Genomic DNA, 14,001 nt, shown 5'->3' with positions numbered 1-14,001 from the left:
AATGCAAAATCGATAGTCTCGGGGCCTTTCTCCCTCCTCGGACCACCTCGGTTGCGCCAGGGTACACAGGAGGATCTCTCGAGGTCGAAAACTGAGGCCAGCCCACGGTGGTCTGACCATTGGGCGAACGGTTATTAATAACGAATCGATCCGCGGCTGGAAAGTAGTTACACCCAGGGAGGCTGTATGAAAAGCCTCGCGCTGCTTTAAAAGGGAACTGGGAATTTCGTTCGAGACCTCCTTAGGACCGATAGAGAGAGTCTGACCCGGTGAAATGGCCCGTGGTCCTTGGCCAGCTCATTTATCGCTTAAATAAATGTCCGGATATTTCCTTACAGCTCGTGCTTCCGGATCGAGTGGCCTGGCTCCTTGACGATTCCGTGGTCCGTGAATATAGGGGTGGTTCGGAGTAGTTCATTATCAATCATTGGCTGTACGATCATAGACGCGTAATAACTGGACAGCGCATTTGGATACCAAACAGTTAAATATTAGACATATTACTGTTAATGGATCATGTGCAAGGAAGGAAGAGAAAGTAGTAGATTAAATAAAAAAAGATATAATAAAATAATATTGAAGAGGATGAGTAGGGTAAGGAGTGGCATATATTTGAAGAATGGAAAGATGCGCGAGGGCAATGTAATAGAAATTGTAAACCAAGTCCATTCCTTGGCCTTGAGGCTGGAATTATTAAAAAATAAAAAAAATAGTATGGTCTGGACCACTATTTATTCAGTCATCTTCTGACATTCATTCGTTAGAAAAAGATTGGTGATCATACAACAACTGTCTCTTTCTAATTTTTGACACCGTCTGACTACAGGAGACATTGAAACCACGGGGGGTCTACATATTATACGTCTACGATATACAAATCGCAACGAACACTGCACAGGTGACTGGAGTGCATCCGTTGATCAATAGAGAAATCGTGAATACTCGGGGTTTCCAGTCGAGTAGAATGGTTCAGGGATCGCGGGGGTGTGTGTAACCGGCGGTCGTCGATAATTAGGGCAAACAGCTACTTCGAATCCATTAGTGTCTGCGCGCAGGAATTACACGCGGGATTTAACGGGAATGTCGCCGCATAGGTGTATCGTTGATCCGCTCCGCTCGCGCGGAGAGCAGCCTCTGTAACGAATGGCCAATGGGCCTCGCGATTTAACGCCTATTCCGGTGTATCGATTCCGTGCAGGTTAAACAATACCCTGTAGGATCTGCATATACACTCGTACTGTTACATAGATCGTTCGTTTCGATCCATTATCCCGGAATCCCTGAAACGTTCAATCGCTCGAGATGACTCTCTTCGATCATTCAATTAAAAGTGCAGCGGAGCACAGTGGGACTGATGGTACGTATACACAACCGGTCAAAATTATGGGACCAGAGTTCACGATCGATGGAACAGTCAGTCATTATTAGACAGCGGAACTTTTTGCAAAATAACATTTTTCCAGGTGATTTGTAAAGGGCAGGTGTGAAGATCGGAATTTCTTCCATTTCTTAAAGACTTTATTACGACAAGAATAAGACGGAAAATGTATTAGATGTTAGCTTTATCGTTATTATATTGTTACGATATAATAGAAGTTACGGAATTAGTACGTACACAAATAATTTTCAATCTGTTCTAGCACATTACCTTTATCAAATCCTTGTAGAAAAAAATCTTTCTGTTACCTTAATTATCAGACTTGGTTACTTTTGGCGGGTAGTGTACATATTTCCGATGTGAAATCGCAAGTGCATACCATATTGCGATCGGGTCGAAGGCTTTTGGGATGCGTCTTCCACGAGAATGATCTCTGTTCCCTCTAGTTCTTGCTCACCCCCATCGGGCTATTCCAACTTTCCGGGGAAAACTTTACACTTGGTCTGGCTCCTGTATACCCTTTCCCATTTCTCTTCCATCACGGTTCTCCCGCCAGGCGTGTGCTCGTGCGAAAACCGAGGCTCGCGAAACGATGGCCCTGAAGGTCGTTCCCTACGAGCTCTCTCGAGGGTTGATTGAAGCTGGAGGCCAGGCAACGATCATCCGGCTGATTCGCGGGAGGAACGTGAGACGGATATTCGAATATTATATTCGCAGTACACCGCGAAGAACCGGCAAGGGTTTCTACCCTACCATTCCCGGACCCCATATTAACCGCCCGTTCCCTTTTGTACGCTCCGATTTCCCTCAGGGACTGCATCGAGCTAGTTGGCGAACCTGGGGGTACTCGAAGCTGGTCTACCTGGCGCCAAGAATTGCGAGATAACTCAACTGAAAGTGGCTCATACGAATGGAAAAGCGTTTCTTAAATGGTACTGTGGGTTGGCTGAGCTAGAGGTCTCGACTGTCCTCGACGTACCACCGAATGAGAACGATAGTCGATTTCGTCTATCCTGGCTAGCCAGGTTGGACCATCGTGGTCGCAGTACACTGCGTGGTATAACTATAAAACTACCCTAAAAATTTCAATTTTGATGTACAGTGACTCACAAGATTGTTCACGAAAGGCTGTAACTTTTATTCGATCAGGTTATTTACCAAAATGTCAATTTTATTTGAAAATTGAAATAAATTTATCACGAATAGAAGTTACATAAAAGTTTGGACACCTAATTGTTGTTTCAGAAGTCTGTGAATAAATGTGCGAGTCACTGTATTGTGGTTGCAACAAAATCAACCAAGTATGCCATGTCTAAAATTGTGTTGAGAAATAATGTTTCTCCAGAAAAGGTACGATTATGTTCCCTGGAAAAAAGTGGTTCGTTTTTATTTTAACGACAATGCATAAGGATTGAAGATTTTAGGGTGACTTTATAGTTATGCCAGGCAGTGTAATAGCCCCATATCGTGGGGTAAGGTGCTTGCACCTGCCGTGTGTGTATTGCGGTTAACCAACTCGCCCGTCGTCCAAGTGGACGACCGTCGTCCAGTCCTACGTTGGAGCTGTAGGAATTACTCACACCAGCTATTGTGAATACACAGGTATTGTACATACTAGTTGTATTGATATAAAGTGCCCACGGGCGATGTTTGTGCGAATAGCAATCTCGCGGCCCAAATCGAGAGACTACAATTCATATATCTGATATACAATTCGGACTGTATCTGTCTGAAGACCGATGATTGGTCACGATTGTTTAAAGCAGGCTCTAGTGAACAATTTAATGAGACTTTTAATTCACTTCGAACTCGATAGTTCGATCTGTCCCGTTCTGCAGCTGACTTTCATGCCAGCCTTTTGACGGAAGATAAACTGAGACCCATTGAAATCCACATGAAAAGGATATCAAGGTTGAAAACACTGTATACGAATCGGCTGAATGTTTCGTGCGGCCTAATGGCCGGCTCATTGAAATCTCCGTTCGATCGGCGGGTGCATTATGTATGAGAGTACGTGGCGTATTGGTAACGAAAGGCATGCGATCCATCAGACGCGTGTCGTCGATAGATCGCGAGACCCAGATCTCTGTTCGACGTTAACTGTGATTCTTGCGATTCCCTAGTGGTACCACTGCGAAATTTTGCGATTAACATTAGTACTACCGACGATAAACGCATATCTATTTCGATCGATCGATATATAAATGACAAATTTTTGAAAATATATAAATTACAAATTACCTGGTTTCTTCACTTTCGTATCTAAAATGTATTGTTATAACATTTTAATCATTGTTACAGAAGTGTAGGTACTGACCAGTCATTTCGACTTGTTTGGTAGTTCATATTGACAGAGATTTTCAAAGGAATTCAAAGTAGGACATGACGTCGTATAAATCTGCCCAGGAAGAACCATCGAATATCTAAATTTAAATAATTATTATCGACTGAATAGGTACCGTGTCATTTCCGTAGAACTCTTCGTGACCTCTCTGGTACCTTCTGACACCGCTGGGGTGGATGCACCAGTATCCAGAGATACGCGATCATTCCAAACGTTAGCTGGTGACAGGGAGAAAAATCGCCCCGTCCTGAAATCCACCGTTAAACCGCGCGGCGGTCTTTAAGCCAAGCGAATTTTTCTTAGGTTCCCAAGGAACCAGTCTCCACGACGAAACGAGAAAAGAAGCCACCGGAAGAGAGCCGTGAAGGGGCCCCAGGAGCTCTTCGAATTCTCCTGTGGAGCATCATCTCGCGAGAACGAACAAAAGTAATTTGCTAAAGAGCCTCGGTCCCTATTCGTTCGTAACCCTGGATTCCCGGATTCTCCGATTCTATACCGTGGAAAGAAAGAACAAAAAAAAGAAAAAACCACCGTTTATACGTCTCTACGTACGCAGACAGACATCGCTTATCTTCGTATCTACGAGAGACAAGGGTACCCACAGAACGAGGAAACTCTCATTCCCCTCCCCGTTCAAACTCGATCCAGAATCCCGCGACTATTTCTTTTTCTTTCAGCCCCGGTTTTGTCCCTGCTCGCTACGCAAAATTATGCCCTCGTGTCGCGTCCGCCAGTCGCCCCTCCGACATTCGTCGCCGCGAATTAAAATTCTTCTTCGGATGCCCATTCAGACGGGGTTGAATGCGGTAGGAACGCTGGTACACGACCCTACGCGGAGAAATACGCCGGTGAAACGTGAGGGTGGGTGGACGGAGGGAAGAAATGGGACCTTTGATACGTTAAACGCAACGGAATCGATATAACCGTTCCTCCTTTTGTCTATCGTCGGATCGTCCCTTGGTAAATTGACTCCGTGGGTATCGCGTGCAGCGCAGCCTCGGGTAATATTAACGGAAGATTTATTAATTATTCGAGACGCGATCTTCGATGGGAAACGACGGCTCGTTGGAGAACGTGCCCTCCTTCCCCCCTCCACCCGTTAATTGGATCCTTCTTCGGGTGAAGGAGCTAACGAGCAAGCCAGCCAGGAGTTAGCTTCCTTTAAAGAGCTAATAGGGTATATATCGCGCTGTACCGACTTCACCCTGTTACAAATGCCCGTGATTATGCAGCCTCGCCGCGCGATTTAATCGGGATAAACCGCTCGGAATAAAATTAAACGCGACCCCGACGACCCTGCGAATCCTCGGATGTGAATATCACGATACACTTTCACGCACCATTTCGAGCAATGTTCATCCACATAACCAATAAGAACACCTTGGGCAACTCCCCAAACTCACCCCCTAAATGTCTCTCGAGGCAGCTTGTATTTATAGCCGGAACTTTGGAAATAATTTATCTACCTCTGGTATCAACGTGCTCCAAATCGACGCGAACTTTTCCGAAGTAATCGATCCATCAGACACCAGATTGTCAATTAATCGAATGGTTCAGCGATCCACCGTGGAGGATATTGGAGAAGGGAAAAAATTAGTGGGGCTAATGTTCTCTCGAAGTCAACTGTCAAAGCTATCCAGGGGAACATTCCAGAGTCCACAGTTTCGCAAAGTCCCAAAGACTCGAAGCTCCGCCACCATCTCAAGAGAGCTTTGATATTCGTCCGTCGAAGGAGTATCGTTGAAAAGACTCCCCTGCAAGTTTTATTCTCCTTTGTCGACAGAGGGAGCCGCTGGTTCTTCTTACCTGAGGAAGGGGGGGAAAAGTCCCAGATTTTCCACGGGCAATACTTTTTACCGCGGCACTTTTGTGCACCGGATAAAGGGGTTATTAAAAGTTTAACAAGTTCCTTGTACGACGCAACGGGTCCACGGCTCTGTCCTCCCTTTGGAATCCAACGACACTCTCTATTATGTCTCGTATACCTTTGATCCACCTCTCTCGTCCTGGCGGATGGAAATCGAGTTATCGCAATGAAGCAGCGAATAAACCGGTGGATATTAGTTAATCGAGACGGATCCATCGGGTGCTCGTGTTCCGCAACGACGCTTAAACGCGTTTCGCTTAATTACTGCGACGAATTAATGCGACTGGCGTCTCGTGCGCCGATGTTTCGGGGAGCGTGGCGAACCGTTGTAAATTCGTGTAAATTGCTCGGGTCCTACGTGAAAAATGACGCTCTTGGAATTAATTTTACATACGATTTGTGTTCCAAGTAGAATTCTAGAATTCTAGAATCATGGTAGCATTTAGCAGTGGCCTCCTGTTCTGTAGAATCAAAAGGATTCTTTTCATTTTCGACCGATTCCGAAAAGAAGGAGGTATACAATTCGCCATGGATTACTCTGGAACGAATGGACCAATCGAGCTGAAACTTATTGAATATTGTAGAGGATGTTCCTGTAGTGGTCCTATTTGCAAATTTCCGATTTCTTTTGTTTATTATAAACTATCGTTTTCATTCGTACTTCATGTCCTTCCAAATAGTCCGAAGTAGTTCCCTTTAATTTTTTCTTTACAATTACTGCCTAACTAACAATCCTGAAAACCATTGTTTTGTATAAAACAATTTTCTTCAAAAAATATGGATCGACTCCCAGAAAATAATTTCTCTTAGTATTATTTATACAGAAATGCATCAAAGGTTAAAAAAATTTATATTGCCTTCTCAGTTTCACGTGGCACGAGTGTGTTTTTTTTTCAAGCTACATATTAACGCAAGTACAAGACAACTATTTGTGCGTGAACACAAACGTTCCTCTTTCCCCAGCGTGTTATTGCTTTGTTTATCGTTGATACAGAGCGCGTCCGATAAAACCGTAAAATAACCGGAGCCTCCTTGCTCCACGTACTCTGGTGTGATGACCAGCTACTTAAGATCGTTTCGTGGACTCGTAAACGGAACGGAGTTTCTCCTCGTAAAAATCACCCCCGTTACATATTAACGGCCTAAGAAGCATACCATCCTTCAGGTACGAGGGGACGTAAACGGGACGGACCGTTATTGCCGTCGCTGTAGAGGAGAGTTTCACGAATATGCTTCTCGAAGTAATCCGGGAAAATATTAACGACTGGCAAGTGCTCGGAGCATGTATCTTTTTCTCGAAACAGTAGCAGGATTCACGAAAAATCGCTGATCGAGGGCAACGAACAGAATGGTTTGAAGGAACCCTTATATGGTCCAAGGCTCGAGGGGCTTTCTGTCCTGGTAGTTGTTTCTCCAACGCTCTGGTCTTCCCTTTGAACTTTTCTTCTCCTTTGAAGTGTCCAACGCGGAGGTGTCCTACAGACTTGTCCTGAGAGAAGAAATATGGTTCACAGTCCGAGGGACACTTTTCATTAAAACAGAGACGGTGGACACAAAATTTCCGCTGACAAAAATGATTCTCGTAAAAGAGAAGTCCGACGCGCGAGTCGGTCATCCTTAAACAACCCAGAGAACGTAATTCACTGTTCGTTATTCCGTTCTTTTGTTCCGAGATACGCGCTCAGAGCTTGGATCGTACGAGCGTTTTTATCCGCGATGGAGCCTGGGGGCCCTTCAACCCCTGTATACATACATACGTCGTCTGAAGTCGTGTTTCGACGGATCCACGGTGCTCGTTTATCATCGGTGGCGTTGTCGTTTAGTTTCCCTCGGTGATTCGACACGTTCCCACCTGGTACTCCGACCACCAAGGAGGATCCCATCGTTGGGAAGGGGGAAATTAGCGGCGTCTTAGTTTCTGTTCGAAAGCCTTGACTTAATGCGGCGTTCTTCGCGTGACCGGGGTGAGTCTTGAATTTATTATACCCGCCAGTCGCAATTATAGGTGTTGCACTGCGACATCGAGCGGAAAGTTTCGCGTGGAAAACGTTGGAGAACTCTAGAAATCGGATCGTTCCCGGTTTTTCTCGCTAGAAAATATTGTCACGGAGCCAGTTTCTGATCACTCACGAGTAACTATTGCGGTTTTGTTAACGTACAAGTAGAAAAATTAACCGAATTCAGAAGAATTCTTCTCAATCGAGTGAAAGTATGTTTTATCTTTAATTTGGTATTAACAAACGTGCAAAAATAGTGATAATTAAATTATAATTTAAACCTTTGCACTCGGAATTTCTAATTTTCCATATATTTTGTCCCTTCAGAGGGGACAGTCTAGTGCAAATGGTTAACGTTTAATGCAAGCAAATCGAAGAGGAGCAATTTCTGATTACCTAAATCATATATTCGTATCTCATTCTGAGCTGTCAAATTTTACGTATAAATTTCAAAATAGTTGATAATTTAGTAACTTTTTTTGGAAAAATACTTTTGTCATAATAAACTTATATAATCAGTGGTATCTACATATCTAATAATGGTATCTATATGTATACTAGACTAATCAGGAACAGTGTTCGTAACGGTAGATCCTTTTTCTTGGTAGAATTTTTATAATATTCATTAGGCACGTGGTAGTTAACTTGTTCATCGGTAGAAGCTGGTCAGTTCGAACGTATCGGTATCTAGTTCCATTTCCGTTTGCGGCGGTAACAGCCGCGTGCACGTAAATTCCTGGGAAAGCACGCTGGGTATTGACGATCGTAATTTAAGGGACGGTTGCCCTATTGGCCGTCTCATCGTAGATAAGTAGTATTCGGCTGCGATAGTTTCGCCCGGAAACCGTATTGGTTTCGCAGCTATCGAGGATCAGGGAAACGGCGTTAAACGGATGGGCGGTTTCGAAACTACCGATTTGGGATCTTCCCTGACCCTTAATCCTCGTTTCTGTATATACACTCGACACCTTCCGTTCGCCCTTTTTCCCTGGGCTGGAGTAGTTTAATGCTCTCTCCACGCGATACAATCGTTTCGGGTCAGGTTTCCTTGACACACGCCCGAAACTCCGGTAAAATTAGGAACAGGAAAAATGTTTACCTGCTCCAGTCGTCGACCGTTAGCTCGGAAGTTTAGAGGATTTCGGGGGATTACAGTCTGAATCCCGATTATTTCTCCTCGGTTCGGATCAGCGCAGCCTCCACGCGAAATTGCATTCGGAAATTAAATGCTGAAACGTTTACGGGACCCCCCCCCCCCCGTTTCGTGTCGTAGTTTACGAGAGACTTTACTTCCCCTGACGGGCCGATGGAAATATAATTCTCGCGGTTTAACGCGCGACGATACTTCTCAAATTGCTTTATTCCCATGGTCGTTCGTTAGACAACGATTCCGACCCCCTTTACCTAATTGCCCGTCAACTTCTCTCGTTAATCACCGCCCACGCGTATCGGGAACACCTGCTCGATTCGTTTTCGAGTGTGTTATAGCGGTTCCTTCCTCTTAACGAGACACTTTCGACGTGGAAGCCTTTCAGACCTTTGTACCGCGATTAATTTGCACGGTGACAACTATTTGCGTATGGAAGTTCGCAGTCCTGGAATGACTCCCTTCTAGACTAGAAGATTGCTCGAAATTTGTTACTATAACATTCGATTCTTTAGCACTGAATGTAATTCACACTTTCTCCACAATGTGGCGAATCGATAAGAATCTATTTGTTTCATGATTTATGTCACATTTTTACTGTAACACTTCATTATTCTACGTTTAGTGTTAAAGTAGACTGCGGATGCTTATGTATTTATAGCAATCCTTAACTTGGAAAATACAACAAACGAAAGATTTTAATAAAGTTCAATATTATTTATAATTCAAGGTTCAGTCCAATTTCTAATTTCAAACATTCGTATCTGAAATCGTGAATGTGCATAAACTTCCGGAGTATAGTTATAAGGGTCCAATAACTTATGAACAGAAGTGCACTTGCATCCCAATATATTAATCGAACAGTCAGATTGTCCAAGGCTCCAGGGGCTACTATTCCAGCTCACGCGACGGAACTAATTAATCGATTACTTTAATGCTGTTTCTCTGTATGTTTGCACAGAATCATATATTTATATACATATATGGTTGCAAAGTAAACGGTACAGGAATCCCTTTAATAAATAATAACGAAACGTTGGGGTCAAGGGGCTACCAGACAATTACACGGGATCCCTTTCATTTTTACGAACGAATTGATATTCCCACGTAAAACTAATCCCGCGTAGTCTTTCGAAGCCAGCCGTAACATCCAGGCCACGGCTGATCCATAAACTTCATCTCGGGGGTCCCTCCTACCCCGTATAAACTTTTCCGCGCATCTTATCGGATATATTCTTTGTTTTTTATCGCCAGCGCCTCTTCGATCGCCGCCGTTCCCCTGCTCCGTCTATTCAGTTTCCCTCGCCGTTGTACGCCACCCCCTCTACGACGTAAATTCCATTTACTGCCTACACACCGAATAGATATTTGCGGCGATGGGACGCGCCGAATGGCGCTTGTTCCCTCGCAAAAACACGATTCCGGCGGACCGTTTAACCGACGCGATAATTATTTCCCCGGAACATCTGGCCGCTGGTTCCTCCGAGAGGACACATCGCTCTAATATTATAGAAAGGACAGTAAAAAAAAAAACTCCAAGTATCCATGCGATAATGGATGATTCGACGCAGACAAAATAAGATCGAAGACCACCGAAAAGTTCCGTAGACACTTACGTTCAGGCGACTCGTATTTCACGTAGAAACACCGAAAGCCTTTCCTCTCGGACTGTTACACTTGCAAAACGTGAGTCAACATCGAGGCGAGTCGCTTCGCCAAGAACAGATCTCTGTCTGCTCGGGAAACTGGCTTCTCGCGAAAGTTGCCCCGAAAGAGAGACGAAGGCGTCCCGAGATTGAGACAAATACACCCTATACGGTCCATCGAGTTAATGTTCCACCAACGCCACTCTTCACCGTAAACCCCTTTCCTTGCACCCCGTTTTCCTCGTGCTACCTCCTCGTTCCTCCATTTCACTTACGCTCCTCTATTTTTCCTCCCCCTCGACGGCATATATACAGGTATACATCGTTGTTATTTATCGCTGAGCGTAGTCGTCATTTTTCACCGAGCGTATTACACACCCCGTGGTCCCGGGTCTTGTCGGTACCAAGGCTGCATTGGTTGCTCCCTTTCGGAGCGTAGAACGACTTTTTGAAAAATCCGCTCGAGGGGGTGTCTCGTTTCCTCTCGCTGGAACCGAAGACCGCTGAGATTGATGAAACCGTTCCTGGAGCCACGGATCGATCCTCCAACAGGGGGATACGTTTCTCCTCTCTCCTGCGTCGTCGACCAGCCACGGAAGAAATATTGAACGGTCCCGTGGAACCCCCGTAAGCGGGATTTAATTAAAGGGACAACGGTTCGTTAGAATAACCATGGGATCCTTTCCTTTCCCGATTCGTTCCTCCTAGCCCAATTTAAAGGCCTTCGCGTACCACCTTGCTCCCCCTGTACCTACGCGCGTAATTAAATCGCGGTTATTTGCATACCTTCCCCCGAGTTTCTCCTGTAACTTCGCGTGCCAATTATTCGGTGCATCCATTCCCGAAACGCAGCTACCTATCGCCAGGAACATCGTCCTTTGTGATCTATCGCTTCGGACCAGAAACCGTTGAAATATAACGAAAGGGTTCCGAATGTGTCGGAGAGCATATTTGTATAAACCTCGATCTCTTGGTTAACTAGACCGGATACTGTTCCTCGTACCATTTCCTGAAAGGGTTTAATCGTTGTCACGGAACTTTCTACCCTCGTGACTGTGTGTTTCGGGAAATTGAACCTCGATGTGGAAGCAAGCTACCGTAAGATCGCTCTGTTACACCTGACAGCGGTTTAATCGGACCCTTGGGAGGGACCACTGAGTGTACTCCGTTCACGATAATTACTATCGACGATCCTGGGGCGGCGGTTTGTCCTCGCGTGTTCGCCAAGTGGCATTGTATTTCCTGATTGCATAGTTTTCAGGGACATCAGACCATTAATTGTCCGTTTTGGTTAGTCTATCGACTACAAACTACAGTATTCCGTCGATCACTGAGTCTACACGATTTTTGTTAGCGCGTCATTCCCACCACTGGCAGGTATTTATATACTTTGTTACCAAGGCTTCGGGCAAAAATCAAATTTACGAGGGTCTAATGAATTTTTGCTGTTCGATGCTTGTCGCAATGCGGACCCGAGTTCTTGACAATAATCAACGGAACACTGTATTCCTATATTTTTCTAAATACATAGTTTTGACAACGACATATGGTCCATAATATCGTAGTAGTTTGCTATCCACCGTCGGGACAAAATACGAACGAGCTCATTCGGGTCAGTTCCACTCGCAAGACCGTTAACACTGGACACGCTCGAGGCCAGCAACCATAACAGCCAGTTTCGTGTTTCCTGCACCTCATACGTTACGGTCGACCAATTTCCCCTTTCGTTCTGCTATCATCCAAACCCAGTATGTTTTCCACGGGCCACCTCTCTGTCAAACTGATCCAGTACCTAGCGCAAGCGAGTGTTCCGTTTGCCCAGTTATTGTTACCGTTTAGTGTATGTCATTCGCATTTATCAGGCTGTTAAGGGAACAATTACATCGGAACGTGACCGCGCGATCCGCGTCATCGGAGTTTCCATCGTTAACTAACGGGCGAACCCTGTCTAATTTTCTAAGAGACCTGATCTACAATACCAACTTAACACAGTCCCATTGACAGCCGAGCCACAGCAGAAGCTTCGAGGCGTGTTCCTCGAGGCTCCCGAACGAGGAAGCTGTCATTCGAGAATGCAATTTCCCCGGGAAGTTTTCCCCGGGGCAGATACAAATGGAACGACCATGATCTATGACTCGAGTGGCGGTTGTTGGACTCACCTTCGGAAATCTCTGCTCCAACAAGCGTATATCACCGGATTCATCCCGCTGTTGATCCAGCCTAGCCACGTGACAGCCGCGAATACGATCTCCTCCTGCCATATACACTGTGAGCAGAAGCCAGACCATAGATTCACCACGAAGAACGGTAACCAGCAAACGATGAAAACGCCCATCACGATCCCCAAAGTTTTCGCCGCCTTTTTCTCCTTGGCGAACTTGGCCAGTTTACGGGACAAGGAGAAATTCTTTCCCAGATGCTGCTTATTGATCCTGGTCGAGGGCAGCCTGGTCAGACAATTATTGTGCATCGCGGTCAACGGTTCCTCGAGATCCTGTAGATCCTCCGGTGTGCTCGACGCGGTACGGAACAGGTGTCTGGCGTCCGTGTTCGTCCCACCGCCGCGGTGCATCCTTAGCGTGAGCTCGAGCTCGCCGGAGGCCATTATAACTTGCTTCGTGCCGAGTTTCAGGCTCCTCGTTTGGATCACGGCCGCCCTGTAGATCTTGTAATACGTGAACACCATCACGAACAATGGTACGTAGAAGCTGATCGTCGAGGAGAATATCAGGTAGCCGAGATGCTCTGTAAACGGACACTTGTCCTCGGGAACCTCCTCTGTTCTTACTGCTCGCCACCAGGCGATCGCTGGGAAGGAGATCGCGCTCGAGCAGATCCACACGATCGCGATCAGAATCGCTGCTCGTCTCCTGGTCATTTTTCGTGGATAGGTGAACGGATCTGTGACCGCCCAGTAACGATCCAGACTGATCACGCAGAGGTTCAGGATCGACGCAGTGGAGAACAAGACGTCCAATGAACGCCACACGTCGCACCAATCGTGCGTGAACAGCCAACGGTTCTCCAGCACCTCGTAGATCGCGCTGAACGGCATCACGACTAAACCCACTAGACAATCGGCGAACGCCAGTGATGTGATGAAGTAATTCGTCGCTGTGTGAAGATACCTTTCGCGTACCACTGCCAGGATCACCAGCATGTTACCAAATACCGTGGCCACTGAGAAGAGGAACAGAATTATAGCCAGACCAGCCCGATCGGTAGCCAAATGCCAGAGCTCGTCGTAGCTGGTGTTCTGAGGTGGATAGCTGGCCGTGTAGAAGGTCCGATCCGAGCAGATAGACCGCGCTTTCGTTCATCTTTCGTTCCAACGTGATCCCCGCGACAACCCCTGATCCGCGTTCTCACTGCACAGCCAGCTCGCATCAGGTCGTCGATACGTCGACGCCACGTTTTCTTCTCCTGATTCCCCTGTGCCCTCTCATTTTCCTCTGTCGAACGATCGACACGTCGAATTGCACCGATATAGCTTCTTCACGACATCCGGTTGTCTCCTACGCGGAGACGTTTCCTTCGCTAGAATTTTTCAAGCTGTTCCGGTGATTTTTCTGTCGTTTTCGAAGGCTCCCACGAAAGGACCGTGCCCCGAGGCAGGCGTCGA

The 14,001-nt window shown here is 46.0% G+C and overlaps 1 protein-coding gene across 1 annotated transcript in view; it reads right to left on the bottom strand.

Annotated features, from left to right (window-relative positions):
* The window catches only part of LOC107190557 (dopamine receptor 2-like), a 30,044-nt gene extending 16,345 nt beyond the window's left edge, over positions 1-13,699 (bottom strand). The window contains 2 exon segments of the mRNA XM_015579374.1: positions 12,539-13,669; positions 13,671-13,699. Coding sequence (XP_015434860.1) covers positions 12,539-13,669; positions 13,671-13,699 — 1,160 coding nt within the window.
* Positions 13,700-14,001: the final 302 nt, after the last annotated feature.

This window comes from Dufourea novaeangliae, unplaced genomic scaffold, assembly GCF_001272555.1.
Source record: "Dufourea novaeangliae isolate 0120121106 unplaced genomic scaffold, ASM127255v1 scaffold187, whole genome shotgun sequence".
In the NCBI taxonomy this organism is placed as follows: domain Eukaryota; kingdom Metazoa; phylum Arthropoda; class Insecta; order Hymenoptera; family Halictidae; genus Dufourea; species Dufourea novaeangliae.
This window is presented reverse-complemented; position numbering and strand designations above follow the sequence as displayed.